We start from the raw sequence: 19,703 nt of genomic DNA on the forward strand, positions 1-19,703 counted from the left end.
GTCATCTGGAGACCCCCCCCCCCCCCTCCCCCCAATCATGTGGGGGACCCCCTGGGGATCCCGACCCACATGTTGAGAACCACTGCCATACACTACCTGTTAAACCGGAACATGTAACCCTGGGCTGCCCTGTTGGCTGCAGCCAAAAAAAAACTAATAAATGACTTTCTGTTGAACCTGCTAAACTGAGTCCGAACTGTATTGCTGCCACTTACTAACAATGACTTAATATATTTACAATTACTAAACTTGATCACCGACAGGGGAAGATTCCCATGTCAGTAATCTGGGGACCAACTCTTGTAAAAGAAGAAAAAAGAGAATGAGTGGGATATGTCTTGAGAGATGACCATGTCAGTGATCAAGTTTGTCAGTATGTAATAGTATTATTCTTAATGCACGCTAAAATTATTAGAGATTTCAAGGAATTTTTGTTAAGTGTCAGGTCTCCTGTACTGTACTACATCTAATAGTTTATCGGTAACCAACGTACATTTAGATGCAATGAGCGGTCTCATCATCACTGACCATTATGTCAAACAACCAGGGTGCCACCTGAGGCATAGTCTGGTGTACCAGTTGGTGACCCGTGTTGCATGTCATTCATTTCACATTCCTGCTGTCCTGTCCTCATCTATAAATAAGTGCCATAAAATACTCTAAAAGAAAAACAAGAGTAGAATTCATGTTGATATTGCAATAAAAATATTTATTTCTTATCAGGTTGATCTTTTTTGTCATGCCTAAGGTTTCGCGCCAATGGTGTCAATGGTGGTCACATTCTTGTTCTGGATTGTAAACATATTTAAACTGACCTAATGAAAATATACAAAACAGGATTAGTACACAGAAACCTCTCTCATGGGAATGCAGCTCAATGTGCAGATATAAGATGTATGTAAAACTGTAAATTGATGTAATGTAAAAAGAAAGTGTAATGTTAATTTGGTAGAGAATCAGCCCCTAAACCCAGTAACCCCTAAACCTAGTACAAGCTAGTGCAAGACAAGCACAATATTAGAAATGTATTAACTGCTGTAAATCCTGTTATGTCGTTGAATTACATAAAGATAAGAGCACAGAGTGAACTATTGAAAGAACGGTTATTCAGGGTATAGCTGGTAGCGGCAGGTGGATAGGCAAGGAGGAGCCAGGTAGGATGAACCTCTTAGAGCCCCAGGTCATCTTTCTGCACCTTGCAGCCCAACAAGGTATTTCCAGCCTCCACACACTCAGTCATGCAGCCCACTGAAAAACAGGCACATGTTAGATAACAGAATGTTGTGATGTGATGTCCAGCTGTTTTGATCATTTATGTAATTCATTAAATCAACCTGTGTATTGTTTGAATGCCATGGAATGAAACTGTACTCTTGGCCTTCCATGGTACATGACTGCACATCTTTTATGTTCCAGGGGAATCATACAAACAGAATGCACAGATGAGCCAGAAACCTTGTTGTATATATATAGTATGTTTACTATTATTATTACAACTATTGGTGCTACTACAAATGTCTGAGGAACCAGAACAAAATCCAAACACAAGATGCAACTAAATCCAAACACAAGATGCAACTATAAAGAAACCTTGAACATTGGATAAACAGCTGGACATTTGTTGTCACTGGACAAACATAACATTTCCTTTTAACTATTAATAAAGACAAGAGATTGTTCAAAATAAAGTCAAGTAAAATCTAGGTTTAATTTAGAATGAAAGTATAATTTTATTTGGATTTTCTGTTATACTACTAGCAATACTCCATGTAACTTATCGCTCTATAAATGCATGCACAGAAGTCTGGCTTCCGCCTATCTCGAGAACAGACCAATCGACTTCAAGCTTGGCACGTGTATCATAGAGGACCCGAATTAGCCTGGTAAACCCTCCCTCTGGAAATCTCATAAATAGACATGAGATTTCCGGAGGGAGGGTTTACCAGGCTAGACCCGAATGGGTACTGCACTAAGTACTCTTATTGCATAACCGAGGGGCAAGTCTAGGGCCATTACCTTTCTGAGCATGAACCCAGGACACTGCCTTCATAGCCAAAAGCTGCCACTCATCCTGGGCTTCCATCTTGAAGCCATGGAGCCAGATTAGAGCCAAAATAGTGGCCCAAACTTCCTCTGTCACCTGGAATCGCATGACATGGAAAAGGTGGCGGGGTATGCCAACAAATGTAAAGTGAGAACATAATAAGGGTGCAAATTAACAAAGAACACTGATCAAATTGAGCGAAATGTACTTGCACAAATCTTCCTATGTAACAGAAACATGTGGCTGGGACTTACTGGTAGAGGCTTTGACTTTTCAAACTCCTCATGAGTCCTCCCAAGCACAGTAGTCAGCTCTCGAACTAGGGTCCAGAAACCAGTAGCCTTCTGGAGGGTGATCACCTGGAGCAAGGGGTCTATGGGTGGCAGCCTGGGCTGAGGGGGTTCTTCAGGAGCTGAAGGCAAGTCTGTTGATGTTAGTGCTCAAAAAGTGTTCAGTTCCCAATAGTAGAATAAGATATGGGTACCGAAACCTGAACACGCTGATTGTATGTAGATTGATTATACTGTAACTGTGGTGATGCCGGACAAGCTCCTTAACACTTCTACCACAAGGGGTCACCAAAGAACAGTTTGGACAGGCAATTGCAGGCTTTATTACTGCAGCAAGACTTGTTTTATGGAAGAGAACAAGTAAGCCACAGAATGGATTCAACTTACGGTTAAAATACTCAATCGCTATAATGAATAATGTTAAAAGGAAGTTTCTCCTGGACATTAAGGGCTTACTACATAAAGGGTATTGAGAAAAAATACACGTTATAATGGGACTACTATATGGGTGTTGTCTTGAATGGCTGTTTTTTTTTGTTTTATTACTGTTGTTGGTTTGTTTTGATTGTATAGTGTGTATTGGATGATTGAAAATAAATAAATACACTGACAAAAACATCCTGGGTCAATGAACCAACCTGCCAGTTGATGCTATCAAGCATAAGCAATGAGCCACATTCACAAAATTATATGTGGAAAAAACAAAATCAAACAGACATTTAAAAAAAAATCTATCCACTTCCTTTTCTATGAAAATCAAAACAGCTATTTTTAACCATGGCACTTTTGTCTCAATTGACCATCAAGAACTGGATCATCAAGAAAAAGCCTCACAAAGCCATAGTAAATCTACACCTAGATGTTTTAAATTAGAACAGATGAAAGTTGTCCCTAGTTTTAGGGACATTCTCTCAATGAATTGAATACACAGGACCACAATGGAAACAAGCCCTTAGGGCTTTTTGTGTTATCCTCTTAGCACCATTGTATAATCGTCCCACTGTACTATTTGCAAACTGTTAATAAAGTATTCAATAAATTGAAAAATACAATACCTAATACTGAATTAGGAGCGGCACAACAAAGCAGGTCCTCTTCTTCATCTTGGAAGAAAAAATATACAATGTGAATATTTAGATTCAAGCCCTACCATCCAATCATCCATCTGGTATTCTGAGGCACCTCGGTTAATTAAATGGTTGTACTGCAGCTGAGAAATGTTTAAAGGCCCATGTTAATTAATTAGGTCTCATGGTGTAATGATGATTTGAAGTGTTGATGATTCTACCCAAGATTCCATTCTCAGAAGGGGATTTTATTTAATACGCAACTGTTTAAATCTATGGTATAAGGTAAGTTTAGGCATTAGGTTAGAGACTGCTATGGTTAAGTTTATGGTTACAAATGGTTGCATTTAGACATCAGGTTAGCAAAGGTAATGTATAGATTAATTATTTAGACGTTAGACATGGTTTTGATGTGGTTAAAGTCAAGGTAAGGTTCTGAGACGGCATTAGTAATTAATAATTAATAATGTTACAGTACCTTCACCACAGTAGTCCGCTTCTATGCTATCCGTACAAATGCCTATAAATGAAGAAAACAAACTCAACATGTATTCTGTCATGAAAAAACTCTTCAGTGCCCATTTTTTCCAACGCCCAGAGTGCCAATGACATGCAACACGTCAAAACCGTGTTTTCAGTGTTAACGCTAGACGGCGCTGTTCGCCAACCTAAGAGTGATCCTATGACTTAAACCCAGAAATAATGTGATCACAACAAACCCAGCCCCGTCCAATCTAATGTTAAAGGATTTAGAAAAAATAAATGTTCTGCGCTTTGTTTTTTCCTGCGTTTTTGGCAAGAACAAGCTATATTCAACAGCCAATAGCTAAAGAACGGAGGGTCGCGGTGACAAGCTTTCTTCTCCCAATGGAAGCAGAGACACTCCTCCGTCTTTTGCGAGTTGCGGCACTCGGTGTGTCGATTGTCCTGGAGCGAAATATTCTGTGGCTCTTGAAAGGTTAGTAAAGTAAAAAAAGCTTAATTAATTAATTCTGGCACTCAATGAGTTAACAGTATTGCATGAAAATAATAATAAATGTGGAATGTAGCTTGAATTACACCGAGACGTTCTACTTACTGTCACACATAATCGTTGGTGCCCGCATAGAGCAAGCCATTGCCATCATAGGTGCGCTACCATAGAGCATCCCTGCGCTACCATAGCTCATCCCTGAAAAAGACAAAAGATTTTTAAATTTGAGGAGATTGATGAATATGATCTTAATGAAGTAGGGATTTGATACGCAATATAATTTTAGGAACGGAAGAATAGGATATGAACATTTTGCATTTAACAGTAATTGCAGATCAAGCCATTATCGTGGACTGTATTGTCACATATACTTAAAACCAAATACTTAATCATACTGGTTTCAGGGACATTTCTGTGTAACAGAGGTGCTAGTGCAGTGAAAGAGAGGAAAATGTTGAGTTAACCTTAACCTTACCAAATGCCTGAACTTAAATGTATGAACGGTACCTTAACGCTAACCTTAACTACAATTAATTAATCAAAACCAGGCCTAAACCTAACCATAGGAACGGTGCCTAATACTATTTAGCCTCGAGTTAATACAGATTAAACAGTAGCTATTCATTGCTGAGCTAAAGGTTCTGTACAAATTAAGCTTGAACAGAATATACAGTGCTGTGCAAAAGTCTACATGAAAGCCATGATCATCATGTGAGCAGTAACTGTGTATTAAACACTATATAATGTTGAAGAAAGCGATAATGTTGATAATGCTGTCTTTCCTCCCTATTAGGGCACAAAACTGCAGCAGGTCACTTTGGTAGGGCTCTGGTTCCACCTACAGACGTCACCCCCACACACAGTAGATCTTAACCCATTAAGACCTGGAACTGTGTCATTTTTAGATTTGAGCTAAAAAGCATTATTTTACACTTTGGGCTATTCAAAAATAGCAGATATACAAGCTCATAGCGCGGCACCGAGTGCCGCGCTACGAGCTTGTAGATCTGCTATTTTTGAAAAATCGTGAAAATGTGTGCAAATCTTTGAAATCTATATATTTTTAAAGCGAACATTTTTAACTCAAATCTTTGCTTCTTGGGGTCCCTGGAACAAAATATTTTGATGGGGGTCCGCGGCCAAATACATATCATTTTGGGGGTCCTTGACATGAAAAAGATTGAGCACCACTGATATAGAAACATACGTTTTTGAGAAAACTGTTGAGATTTAGGAGACGTGTAGAATCGGGTTCAGGTCTCAATGGGTTTATTTGAGGTAGTTATCATGCTGGAACAGGTATGTTTTTACCAAGGGCCCAGCTTCCTGCTTTGAAATTGACTCGAATAAGGAAGAGAGTTCAAGTGACAGTTCATATGAATGGCCTGTAGTTTCGCCGTTTTACCCCTGCTGGTGTCAGAAAGAATCTATCTTAATGCAAGCGGGTGGGTTTTTGACAAACTTTTGACTTGATTTTCTTACCTTAATAAACAGAGTCATAAATACTATATGCTTCCGGTCGCTAGTTTAAAGTCTCCTTTCAATCATCATGATATGCGTTTTGGTAAATTATGGTCCCATTTATTTTAAAATTGACGATAAAGTAGGCTATGCTCTAGGAGGGGCGGGATGATTTGATTGACAAGCTACACAACCAATAGCACTCATTCCCCGCCCCCGCTCTTGATTGACAAGCTACCCGACCAATACTGGTCTGGTTGCGTTCTGCAGGATATGACGCGATATTGAAAGATGGCGGATTTGTAATTCCTGAACGATCGACTTCATTTACGGTCTGTAGAAACCAATGGCGTCGCTTTGTCCATTCTTTTTTTACAGTCTATGGTTTTTACAGACCCCTAAAAGTACCTACTTGGTGCTGGAACATTTCTGCGTAACAGAGCTCCTTGTGCAGCCTCCCCACTTCCTTTGATGACAGCGATGAAGGCAGTGAAGGCACTGCTCACTCCTGATTGGACGCTGAGTTCCACCACCCTCTTCTTCACTGCTTCACCCTGCTGCCCTCGCTTGTCTCTCTGTTCCAGCTCCAGGGAGCGAATCAGGGTCCGAGCCCCCAACCTGTGGACTGTCAATCTGCACAGAGGAGAACAACGAGTTGTGATCTTTTTTTTTTAGGACTAAATCGGTTACTTATTTTGTCTCAGTGCTCAATGAGCAAAAGGATATTTTTACCCAGCGTCCTTGGTAGGCTCGAGACTGAAGCCAAGCTTATTCTGAGAAGGTTGATCTGCCAGGCTGTACGTCACTGTCACACTGCCTTCACTAGCCCCCGAATTCTGGGGAGCGAAAGAGAGAGAGACATTGGATAAAAATGCAACTGTATCATCAATTGTTTCTGCCATGCAAATTGCAAGGTAAACTGCAAGGGTCAACATCCTTGAACCTGAGAAACAAATACAATGAAGTACTTAACCCATTAAGACCTGGAACGGTATCATTTTTAGATTTGAGCTAAAAAGCATTATTTTACACTTTGGGCTATTCAGATATAGCAGATATACAAGCTCATAGCGCGTGCCGCGCTACGAGCTTGTAGATCTGCTATTTTTGAAAAATCGTGAAAATGTGTGCAAATCTTTGAATATATACATTTTTAAAGCGAGCATTTTTAACTCAAATCTTTGCTTCTGGGGGTCCCTGGAACAACATATTTTGATGGGGGTCCGCGGCCAAATACATATAATTTTGGGGGTCCTTGACATGAAAAAGATTGAGCACCACCGATACAGAAACATACGTTTTTCAGAATACTGTTGAGATTTAGGAGACATGTAGAATCAGCTTCAGGTCTCAATGGGTTAAAGTAGTGTGACTGGCAATTTGCACCGAACCAGTCATGAAATCAGTTTGCCTACATGGTCCATTACGTTTGTCCAATGAAAGTTGCTCCCCTTACCTCTCCAGTGAGCTGGGCATAAATTAGCGACCTTTGGCCCTGGAAAAGGGTTGTGATGGGCGGAGACAGAAGTGTTGCAGACACTCCCTTTGGCAGGTCCCATGAAATAGAAATATCCACCACAGCTGGCTGCAGGGCAAAGCGAAGTGACTGCATCACCTATTGAAAACAAATGAGAAGGGCAGACCTCAAACAAGTTGTTGAAAACGGTATACTGCCACAGTGAATAGCTGTTATTTGCTTTGGACTACTTTGGGACATTTTTCTTTTCTATGGTCGGCGGGATATCGCTAGCCTGGCATGGCCAGACTAATATCACTGCGTAGATATTAGTGTGGTAGATTCATATTTTTTTGTATCTGTGGCAGATTCGTCTGGTTTCCAGGCTGGGATATAGCTGCCCTCTCACGGATTATGTGGCCAATAATATCTTACTTTGGGTTGCAACCTCTCCGTTCCTGTGATGAACTGGGAATGACCTCCTCCCTGCTTGGCCATCCCAGTGATGAGAGCAGAGCTGGCCCCCTCCCCAATACCGAAAGTAAAACACCTGCAGTAGAAGAATAGGATATAATCAATATACTGTACATAGACTTTGAGATGTACTTCTCTATCCCTGTCCCACACACACTTTCCCCATTGTATTTCCCATGTATCAGCCTCCTCTGTTGCTACTGCTAGGGTGGAAAGATAGTTATCTAGTCTTGTAAACATGTTTAAACAACCCAATGCTGTGCAATAACTTTACATTTTAGTAGAACCTAACCGCTCAAAACGCTCAATAGCAACAACACACACAACCACAACAATTCAGACTAGTCAGTTGTTGTTTGTCCATATACTGTATGCATTACTGTAGACGTGGCCCTACCTGTGAGAACCCGCATTGCTTCTCACCAGATCTAGCACTTCCTTGGTATTCCACACCTCACCATCAGTGAAGACAAAGAGCTGGGATGACAAAACAGACAGCTATATAAATAACACTTATTTCTCTTCACTTATGTGACATCAAATTTCTCATACAACCACCCACCCACACGCATGCTTGGTATACGAAGGTTGATGTTAGTTAGGTACAGTACTTCATTGTTGAGTTGCATGCACACACACCACAATAGGTGCTACGGCTATGTGTGAATATTATGTATATATGGTGTAAGTGTAGTATGTATTTAGTATGGTGTGTATAGTGTGTTGTGGGTAGTGTGTGCATGATGCAATAATGGTGTGTGTGTGTGTTTGCGTGCTACCTGTCTGGGCTGATTGGGAACGCAGGGCTGCTTGTAGATGTGTTTGAGAGGCCTTAGGATGTCTGTCCCACCCAGATCAGCAGACATAGTCTTGACCTTCTCCAAAGCTTCATCCATGGTGGTCTGGTTGTACTCCACACTCGCACTGCCATAACAGAGTATGGAAACACAATGACTATTCCACTGGCAAACGTGTGCATGTATATACATACATACATACATACATACATATTACATACACACACACATAGATATAGAAACCTAGATACCTGATTGGCCTCTGCAGTTCGTTGGAGCAACTTGTATCGCGGCCGCCATTTTCGCGTAGGCAAACGGACACTCAAAGTGACTACTAGCCAATCACAGCGCTCACAGCGCGTTGACTACTGGCCAATCACAGTGCGTCTTTTCTAAGACTTGTCAGAATCTAGTTGTCCCGCCCCCACCTGCCTCTGATTGGCCTACCGAACGCCCCCTTCTGTGACACACGCGGAAGCTTGCCTACGGCTTTCCTACGCTAAAATGGCGCCGAAGGAGGCGTCTACCTTTATATGTCTATGTACACACACACACACACACACACACACACACAATGTAAGCTTTGGACAGAAATATTTAAGTATCAGCTCAGACTGAGCACTGTGATTTAGCCATCAGGTCAACTCATTAGAATGTAGTTGAATAATCTTTAACAATGTTAGGGATCAAGGCGGTTCAAAAAGTTAACTCCTCTGTGAAAAGTCTGTTATTTTATAACTTTGCACCACTGCAGTGCTATCAAACAGTGTCTAGGCTAATAATAATAATAAATAACAACAATAATTAGTGAGTGTGTAACTCACGGAAAGATGTGGTCATATTCATTTCCAAAGCCAAATATGTTGAAGTAGCAGCCCATTGGCAAGCTTTTCAGTAGCAGTAGCAGTGTGTCCTACACATTTTGATAGATGGATAGAAACATACAAACACAGCAACATTCTCAAGTGTTCATTTTGACTGTGACAGAGGGATGAAGTTGTCTTGCATCAAGCAGGCAAACATTACAAATGAATGATTGTGTTGATTCTTATTAAATGGGGTATATACACCACTGCCGCTCACCCAGCTTGGCTATTTCGAATCCCAAACAGTTTGAATATAATTTATGCGTGCCAAAAACTTACATGATTTAATAAATAATATAAATTCATGTCATTAATATTATTATACTTTTTTTTAATTAATTTGCACATTACAAAAAATGCTATGTGTTGAAACCTGGGGCTCATAGTCATACCAAGCAACAAATCAGGTTAAGATTTTCAACTGTAAAATAGAAGGAACAAACGAGCATTCAGTACCCTGGCACTGCCAATACGATCTGGCCCCTCACGCATGTTGTTCATGGGACAATCCATGCTGCCAGAACGATCCACTAAAAACAGGAACTCCCCACATGAAGCCAGTGATGACATCACAGCTTTAGGGAACTCGGGGTACAGGCTCAACATGACCACTGGGTCGCCCATCAGAGAGCCTGGAAGACAGGATAGGGGATCAAGATAGACAGACAACTTTAAAATCAAACCAACAGGGAAGTCCAATTTTATCAGGGGAAGTCAGGGGATTTGACTAAATATGTAAAATTTCTCCTTTATTTGTAATATTCTTTATATGTGATGTAATAAGCTCCCCAAAAAAATCGCGTAGATCTACGCGAACCTATTTAAAGCCGCAGCGTGCCAGTCGCGTAGATCTACGCGAACCGCCGATTCGCGTTGAAAATTTTCCAGGTGCACTTTCGGAATTTTTTGATCCATTTCCGGTTCCGGTTCGATGACCGGAAACAGAATTATTTGGGATCCGGTTTTGACGATCACGTCGGCTCCCATTCTAAAGCGCACACTGAAACTCAATTCTCTTCCTGTAGTTTTTTCTCCTCGCATATCACTGTTTAACGTAATCCGCTCTAACTACAATCATGGAAATCCGTTTGACATGCGGTTTTCACTGGGAGATACAGTGAGATGTCGCGGATGTAAACAGACCGTGTACGGCTCAATCTTAAGGATTTTAACAAGATCTATGGCGACATGAAAAAAACAAAAAAACAATAACACGTTGGCACTGGTGAGTACATTATGAGATTAACCTCTGGCGGTCAATGTGTTAAAATTTAAATAAATAATAATAATAACAATAATAAATATAATAAAAAAAACAAAGAATAATAAAAAGAAAAACAAATGGAGATTACCAGGCTTGGCAGAATCCTTTCCTGCCTCTACAATAGCAGCGGGCTTGTGGGCATCTTTATAATAAACCAACAGTTCCATGTCTCTGTCAAACTTGTGCCCATTACCCAGACGGACCTGGGATTATAGAGGGGGAAAAATTACAATGGGGGAAAGTAATGGACATGAACAAGGATCACATTTGGAACTACAGTATCCAGGTTGAGGTTAGGTGCTTAGATTAACCACTTATACCCTCTTTTCTAAATAACTGCTTTTTTTCGTCCACACCAAATCTCTTTGCAATTTTTGCCGAATGTTCCGCCCAGAATAGGATGCTGGTGGTGGTTAACTTCACGTTCTAGCAATGCACATGCATGCAGTGCACTCACACGCAAAACAATGTATTCATTTATTTTTAGTGTGCGTTTGCCAGTTTTACTGCACATACCTACATACTATTAAGGCCCTGATACACGGATCAACTTTTTCAACAACATCAACAGACAACGCAAAACATAAATACCACATCCAACTATGACGGAATGTTTTTTATGGAATTACTTTTCCTATAGAAAGGTGAAATTTCAAAGTCAACATTGAAAGCTGCTTGTTGATATTGATTGAGGTTCATCGTCTTATTCAGGACAATGGCACGGTGTTGGTGACAATGGTGCTCAGGCACACACATTACCGTGGCATGGGTCTGCTCTGTGTTGAGGTACTGAAGAGGGTCCAGGGAACTGTTGGACTCTACTTTAGAGATGGGTCGAGTAGAGGTCACTCGGGCAGAAAAGGACAGACTGTAGGGCACTAGAGAAGCTGGAACAGAGGTCACCTGAGGCTGACCACTCCCTCCACTGCCACCTTCACTACCTAAGAAAGAGAGGACCCAAGTACTAAATGTAATTAAAGGGATAGTTCACCCCCAAAATGACTTTTTTCCTATCGATTACTCATCCCACGGAGCCTTGAATTCGTGGAGATTCTTTTCGTTTTTGTCGCATTCCTAAGCCAATAATTTGATGACCGGCAGAGTGAGGAGTACTCAAAGAGTCTCCATTGAGTCTCCTACCGGAGACTTCGCCGATTGGCTTAGGAATGTGACAAAAACAAGTCCATGAATTCAAGGCTTCACAGGGTGTGTAATTGATAGAAAATGAGTCATTTGTTGGGTGACCGATCCCTTTAAAGTACTATTACACACTAAAATAACATTATCTGCCAATTGTCTCTTTTCTTCCACTGCCACCTTCACTACCCCTAAGAAAGAGATGACTGAAGTAGCATAAAATAAAAACAGAAAAGTTGTTGAATTTCATTACAATATGCAAGATATTATCGAACATTATTTAATTAACAAAGACATGGTCATTATGGACCAGCTGCACCTTGAAAATAGTAACTTGTGCTTTGGAAGTTGAGTGAGGTGCAAATGGAGAGCAAAAGAGTCATACGTTTTTGTGGGGGATTTGCAAAAAAAGTGTATTCAAAAGGGTGATACGATTGACTTATTATAATTTAGCCATTTAGCAGACGTCCTTCATCTAGAGCAACTTACAACGTACATACAGGTCAGAGTAAGTGCCATGAACAGGTTAGTTAAGGACTTATAGTGCTAAGAGGACAAGTATCATATGGTTGTCTGTTGTGGTTTTCTACCTTGAGGTTGGTAGCGGGGGTTGAGCACAGCAGGCAGACAGAACCTCAGCCCACCGTCAGCCTCCACAGCCAGCTCAGTAACGTACTCCAGCCTGATGGAGGCGCTCTCCCCTGGAGGCAGACTGCCCACCCTCATCGAGAATACATCAGGGCTCTGCTCGCTCTCCTCCAATAGGAAGGCCTGCTTGCCTGAGCTCAATGCATCGTCATAGTCCTCTTGAGCCTGAGCAATACATGCATTTAAAGACTGAGATTCAGTGGGATAAATGAGAATAAATGTTTGTTCATCTTAGTGTGTGATTGCCTAAACATGTGATCTGAAGGAAATAGTTCAAAGTTCAGGTAAGAATAGCCAATGAGACATACAAATGTGGTTAGTCGTTGCCAAATATAAACCTGCTTTTCAGTCTTAAGAGTTGATTGATGGTTGCAAAATACCAAAGAATCCAAGTGTAAACCAGCCGTGAGCATTTCCATTGTTATTCTGACTCATAGTATGAGTCAGAATGGCTCTAGTTAACCATCTGATCATGTTGCAATTCATGGGAGTGGGAGAGATGTCGTCTGAGGAGGAGATATTAGGCTGTTTGAGCACCGAGCTCTATGATTAGTTAGACACTTGGCATATATAAAGAACACTATACGAGATCAGTAGTACTCATTGACCGTGATGCCATTATCCTACTGTATGTAAATGTTGTAGAGTCTCGCTCCTATACCCCAGATAAGGTGAGTGTCTCCACATCCACATGTTCAATTAACCAGCCCAACCACTACATAAGGCTGTGCAAGAAGTGTTTGTGGTTATAATATCACCCTCTTCCCTACACATAAATAACACTAACACACACACACAATAATTTGCAGACATCAGAGATTGACGTTCACAAACGTATCTGTATTAATAAAGTTCAGTTCAGGTTATAATGTCACAGTTCAGTTTCACACACAGTTCCAGTTAGGTAGGTCCAAGCCCACAACCGTTCCCACATAGACTGACGGGTCCACGTAAACCCGCACAGTACCAGATTGATTTGTAACAAAAAACCGTCTGCTCTGCCTCCGTCTTGTCTGCACGTTTGTTACGGCCCGAAGGTTTGTTGGTTAAATCCCCACTCCTCCGAGGGTTTACTCCCGACGATCGCAACGATCCCCAGAGCAAATGCGTCCACTTAGTGTGATCCTCCAATGAATCTGTATCCTCCGATCTGAGCAACCCGATCCATGCGACAAAACATAACTTTGAGTGGCTACAAACAAACAAAACGCGGTAGAAAACAAAGGCAGCCAGTCCTCACGGACCTCTGACGAGACGCCAACTCTATTTTGGGTATGCAATTCTCTAAGCCCTTCACCATCAGCCATGTGAAATGTTTGGGGAATTGCTGATTTAGAGGCAGGTAGAGTGACGTCATTCCATTCATGAAAGACAGTGCGGCTGGGCAACGTCGTAACGTGAATGAACCGAATACACACATAATCAGTAGCCGGTAGTGGCGATGCTCCGCTAATCGCCACAGCGCGCTGACTGACCAGCTGGAGACAGCTGTGGTGAATTGGTTCTGATTCTGATCACATGTTTGACTTTTAGGCTGCTCACTGTACCTCATTCATCACTGGCTCTCCTTGCTGGAATAACACTTCAATTGGGCGGTAAGCGATTACTGGTACACTCCACTTGTTCTGTCGCACATTTACTGTGTTTACTGTGTGTACGATGCCTGATACTGTTGTTTTTGTCTCCTCTGTAGGCAATGTAGGAGAGCGACTGAATGCTACTTGTTGTTATTTATTGTTTTGGATTCGCCCCGACCGGAAAGAACTTATGTTTAAAGTGGAACGTTAACACAGGCTGCTACCACCCACCCTGAACTTTGTAACATTATCCCCCCAAATACACTGTCAGAACTTTAAACGGCTTTCGTGTCCGTTGGTTTGGGTCAATCTTCACAATGTGTGAACATTTGCATAAACTGACTCTTTGTAACGGTGTTTGGCCAGGAACAATCTAGATAGAGTATTACATTTTTTCACGTCCGGGTCCAAAAGGCACCAGTAAATCTTTTTACAATAACCTCCTTTTTCAGAAATGAACCATTGAGGGTTAATAAGGGTCTTAATGCTAATATCATAGACGTATCATAAAGTAGGCTAATATATATATTTATATGTATTAATTATTATTATTAACATTATAATATTTATTTTTGTATATGTATTTACATATTTATATATATAGATATATTCTTCCTCTTTGTCATTGCCAGGAAAGCGGTAGAATGACACTTTAGTCGTCATTTTAGTCTCAGATCTGTTAAAACAGCGAGGGACACAGCACTGCGCATATTGGGAAAATACACACTTGGACCCAGAAGTTACTCTGGCGGGGCACAACGTCACCGCTTAACCAAATTGAAATATGGATCCAGTTTGTGATCAATTCAAGGAAACAGTCCAAAATGCAGTTTGTGAAAACCAAGTGGTGAAAACCAAGTGGTGACATGGTAAATGATCAATAACAATCGAGTCATGTGAAAGTAGGTGACCATGGGGCTTAATCCAGGCTGTTTAAAGTCAAGTATTTCCATGTTGGCTCACCTTCTGTTTCTCCTTCACTTCAGCCACAACCTCCGTCTGTCCAATCTTTGCACTGAAATGACAGACGGCAGCATCGCCGGGAAGAGGGAAGACAAAGACCGCCTCTATGGGGCTCGCCTCCTTGTTCTCATACTGCAGAGTGGAGGTCACTGTCGCCACGTGGTCCCTCACCTCAACCTCCACCTCAATGCCTTTCAGAGGAACTGACAGTGGAAGAGAGAACAAAAGAGTCACAGAGAGCGTAATGGAACGTGGGAGAGAGTAAAAAGAGGAAGGGAGAGATGTTGAAGCTTACCACCGGCTTCGAATGCTATCAATGCATTGAATGGGAGATTATCACGTTTAATCAGACCATTGAATGGGCGAGTAGACGACGAGTAGGCGATATACTGACCTACCCGCGATTTGTCAGACCATTCATTGGGCGTAATCAGGAGCTACTGACCTACTTGGAGGCGGAGCAGTCCCCACAACATGATTTAAGATTCTGTGCCTATCGGTACATAACTCCAACGGCGCTGAGTAGGCTCAGGCGAACGTCACACCGTTCAGGACGGCAACTCGGTCGCTTTAGCTCCCTCGGTGGTCCTTCACGGGGTTCCAGTTCGCCTGAGACTGCGCGCCTCCGTCATGGTCCGAAACCAAAACCGAAACTGAACTATTTAAATCATCTCCGTTGGTAGGTCAGTATGTCTTGCTAACACCCAATGAATGGTCTGATAAATCGCGGGTAGGTCAGTATGTCACCTACTTCGCCCATTCAATGGTCTAATAAAAGGTGATAAAGTCCCATTCAATGCATTGATAGCATCCGAATGGGGTGAGCTTACATACTTATAGTGCATGGTCAACTCAGGCAGATGCCCACCCAAGTGCCTACCTCTGCTTGAGGTTTATTTCATTAACCCATTTAGACCTGAGGCCAATTCTAAAAACACCTTCTAAATTCTAGTTAGCTGAAAAACATCACATTTTTATTCAAAGAATTTAAACAACTGTGCGTTGCTATTTTTTAAATATATATATATATATATATATATATATATATATATATATCAACAATTAATGTGACACAGATGCTGTCCCGGATTGAAAGGTAAAAAGACGTAAAGGTTACAACAGGACTAAAGGGGACTTTTCCCATGCTACTACCACTACATGCTTGCTCAGGTAGCGGGGTAAACGTAGGGTCTCTGCTCTTAAGTGTCTTGAGAAAACTTGTTTTGACTTCCAGGCACTAAAATAGAACAATAGAATAGGCACCATAATCTGCCTTCTGCATTTAGATTTATTTAAAATCTCATATTATGGTAATTATAATTATTGTTTTAATACAATAAATTAGAAAAGAGGAACCTGTGGTTTATATATATAAAAAAAAAAATATGCAAACATATGGCTAGAATGCTATCCTATATTAACTTTTTCTTCCATAAAAATGTAATCCTTAAAATGTGTTTATCAAGTGGCAGAGGCACCACTGAGATTCAATCCTATAATGATAACACATTTCTGTTCTTAATAGGTTAGAAGTCATAATTTAACAAACCATGTTTGTGTGTAAGAGTCTCGGTCTTGGAAAGTAGGAAAGGAGTTTTAAGTTTGAAAGTTTTACCTGCTTCATTCTTGCAAGAGACCAGACCACATTCCATAGTGTTGTTTGCACTGTTCATATAGCTTCAACAGAACTTGAAATCTGAAAGTAAAATACATTTCTCTTGAGGTAATGAATCTAGAAATGTAGTGCTAAATTGTTAATAAACCAGTGAAAGTCATGCCTGTAGCATGTAGTACATTTTCTACACGCCAGGTTACTTGTGTCAAAGCCAATTTATCCAGGTCTAAAAATACAGTGTATACATGTTGGCGATTTGCCAATGTATAATAATAAAAGCCATGCCCATGTGAATCATTTAGCTAAAGATAAGCTGACCAGTTGTCTAAAATGGTGGCAGTGGAGAAAAGTTAACAAACTGCTGTGGTTTAAATTGAGCCAAAGTTGTCATTATCGTTCTGACACTTGATTCTGACAAATATTAAGGGTTCTGAATATCAAACTTTACTTGGTTGGTTTTATATTGTTTAAAAGTTACCATTAAGAAAGAAGGGAAAAAAAGAGTCTATTTACAAAAGGCAAATGTGTTTAAACTATGCTCAGGTTTAAACTTGAAAAATGTAATAGTCATGGGTCAACTATATACTGCCCTGCCAAGCCAGTGCAGTAACTACGAAAAGAAAAAGAAAAAAAAATCACTGAAAAATGCTACACACTAATTGTATATCAGTTCTTGAGGTAATTGTTTATCCCCCAAAATCACGAAGGCTAATTTGACCTTTGGGATACACAAATAAGTCGGTGTGTCCAAAAACGTAATTACTGCACTTTGGCTTGGCAGGGCAGAATATCCCTTGTCTTGGATCAACCTGACCCCTAGCCCTGGTCCAGAGCGTTAGTGAGTAGAGAGAACTCACAAACGCTCTGGACCAGGGCTATCTGACCCCTAACCTGGGAAAGTGAGCCACAGGTACACTTTTTTCTCAAGTCATATTTTTATGGCCATTTGTCATACTCATAGATGCATACACACTAGCCTTGGATCAAGACTAAAATAGATGTATTTGATCGATTTTGACATTTGCATATCTATGATAGTCTTAGGCTGCACCCCTCAGAGTGCCCTGGGTCCGTATTTCTCAGAACATGTACAAATGCAAAATATAAAATGTGCCTACCCAGTTGCCCCAAACGTTAACTCGGCATTTGGAATCTTTGTGCACTATATTGGTCCGTATTTTTCAATAGATGTGCGTTTTAATCCCGTCTGAACGCCATTCACCTCCTCGTTTACTTCCTGTTTACATTGAGTGTAATTCAGGATTTCACCTGATGCGCCCCGTCACTACCACCCATCGAGGAATATACAGGGGACTTCCGACAGGATTAAAACACATATCTATTGAAAAATATAGACCAATACATTGCACACGACACGGGTTAGTGTCGAGTTAACATCCGGGGATCGGGCCTACAGCCTCAGCACTTTATATGTTTTTTGATGAAGTACGTCAGACTCGATAAAATACATCAAAGTTAGTTGCCAACGGGAGGTAAAGATACATTTGCGATGATCATCCCGGAAGAATACCTATATTATTCAGATGTAGTCGCAGACATTCCAGGGAGCATAACAATCATTACTAGTTTTGTCATCATCACTAAACCGTGTTCCTACAAAACCCTATGCTATCCCTGAAACATGACTGTCATTTAACAGTCATGGATGAACTTCAACCGGGTGTTTGCGTTTTCTCCATTTATAAAGTGCTTACCACATGGCCACGGATATTACAATTATGTTCGGGCCCTCAGAAGTACCCGCATCTTCCGTATTGTTCAATAAAAAGCATTTTAATCCAAACGGTGCCCATTTTCTTTGCATTAACTCCATAATTTCAACTACGCGACCCTATCGGTTGGGAGGTGTACTGCACTCTGATACATTAAAACTATGAGAAAACGGCCATCGATCGGATTAAAATGCTTTTTATTGAACAATACGGCAGATACGGGTACTTCTGAGGGCCCGTACATAATTGCAACGTCCGTGGCCATGGGGTAAGCACTTAATATTTGAAATCCGAACGTATATGTAGATGTACGTGGGGAAAGAGCAAACACCAGGTTGAAGTTCATCCATGACGGTCATGACAGACGACCGTCGTGTGATCCATGGCTAACTCAACCCTAGACTGCATGGGGGTGCATATAGCAATACTGTAACTAAACTATTTAGTATTTACATTATCATGTACCTCCAAAATAGGCTAAAGCTAATCTAATCAAATTAACAATAGATTCTTACCTTGTTATACAAAGCGATAGGATTAGTCTGAAACGATGCTGGCAAGACTTCAGTTTTGACGAACAGTCTACAATAAGAGCCCCATTTAAATGTGTAGAATGTTTGTCAAATTATCCCCACGCCCAGTTTTCATGCCCACGCCCCACACAAAACTTCCTTGTTTATTGCAAGGAAAATATAACGAAGGAACCATACATATTCTTTGAGACACACATCCGGGTTTTTGACCAATAAGCACCTTTGTTTGGCCCGCATCGGTACAGCTGACGGTTTTGCAGGCGGCGGGCCAATAGGCGGGCCAAACAAAGGCATCACGTGACGTGGATCCCCTTCCCCTATTCGCTCATTTAAGGACATGACGTATGTGTAGGCAGAAGAATATGGAAGGAACGGCCATCTCTCTGTACAGCTTCCTTGTAAGACTGGTGGTGATGCGAGTTTAGCTTCCTACTAGACGCCCGTCGGCGTATTGCTGCCTCCTACTGTTGGTGTCAAATACTGCACACTTTATACTGTGGCCTTACCCTATCCCTAACATACCATGTTAAATGTACTGTACTGAAATGTACCCAGTGGTGGAAAAAGCTTATTTTTTGTTACTTCAGTAAAAGTATCAATACTGCAATGTAGAAATACTCTGTAAGTAAAAGTCAGGAATAAAAAAATCACCTGAGTAAAAGTACAAAAGTATTGGTATCAAAATGTACTTAAAGTACCAAAAGTAGAAAGTACTCATTATGCTCAGTGCTTAATGAGTCTTCCAGTTTAGTAGACCTTGTATTGTGAATTTGTACTTTCATGTACTGTTGTTCTCATGTCTTAC

At 41.0% G+C, this 19,703-nt stretch overlaps 1 protein-coding gene across 4 annotated transcripts; it reads right to left on the minus strand.

The window, feature by feature from the left end:
* Window positions 1–688: 688 nt before the first annotated feature.
* On the minus strand, window positions 689–19,011 carry LOC308085091 (von Willebrand factor A domain-containing protein 5A-like). 4 transcript variants are annotated; one of them, XM_080428156.1, is made up of 20 exons: window positions 18,881–19,011; window positions 16,633–16,713; window positions 15,018–15,220; window positions 12,420–12,642; window positions 11,452–11,633; window positions 10,781–10,895; window positions 9,885–10,060; window positions 9,387–9,475; window positions 8,545–8,689; window positions 8,163–8,242; window positions 7,727–7,841; window positions 7,292–7,450; window positions 6,568–6,671; window positions 6,248–6,468; window positions 4,480–4,572; window positions 3,880–3,921; window positions 3,390–3,437; window positions 2,299–2,456; window positions 2,017–2,140; window positions 689–1,248 (listed from the first exon to the last, which is right to left on the minus strand). In XM_080428156.1, the coding sequence occupies exons 2-20, from the start codon at window positions 16,688–16,690 to the stop codon at window positions 1,169–1,171; spliced, it is 2,415 nt and encodes an 804-aa protein (XP_080284282.1). In that variant the 5' UTR covers window positions 16,691–16,713; window positions 18,881–19,011; the 3' UTR covers window positions 689–1,168. The 4 variants fall into 4 exon arrangements, with proteins under 4 accessions (XP_080284282.1, XP_080284280.1, XP_080284281.1 ...); XM_080428154.1 differs by having other exon boundaries at window positions 2,299–2,468; XM_080428155.1 differs by lacking the exon at window positions 18,881–19,011 and adding an exon at window positions 17,751–17,855 and having other exon boundaries at window positions 2,299–2,468.
* Window positions 19,012–19,703: the final 692 nt, after the last annotated feature.

Source organism: Gymnoscopelus braueri (genome assembly GCF_963280865.1).
Source record: "Gymnoscopelus braueri genome assembly, chromosome: 5".
Taxonomy (NCBI): Eukaryota; Metazoa; Chordata; class Actinopteri; order Myctophiformes; family Myctophidae; genus Gymnoscopelus; species Gymnoscopelus braueri.

Coding starts and splice junctions, on each gene's coding strand:
- LOC308085091 (XM_080428154.1), bottom strand. CDS start 16,690: ATGAACAGTGCAAACAACACTATGGAATGTGGTCTGGTCTCTTGCAAG. Junction 7,451..7,726: donor CGGAGAGGTTGCAACCCAAA/GTAAGATATTAT, acceptor TGTTTTCAATAG/GTGATGCAGTCACTTCGCTT. Junction 2,141..2,298: donor AAAAGTCAAAGCCTCTACCA/GTAAGTCCCAGC, acceptor ATGCGATTCCAG/GTGACAGAGGAAGTTTGGGC.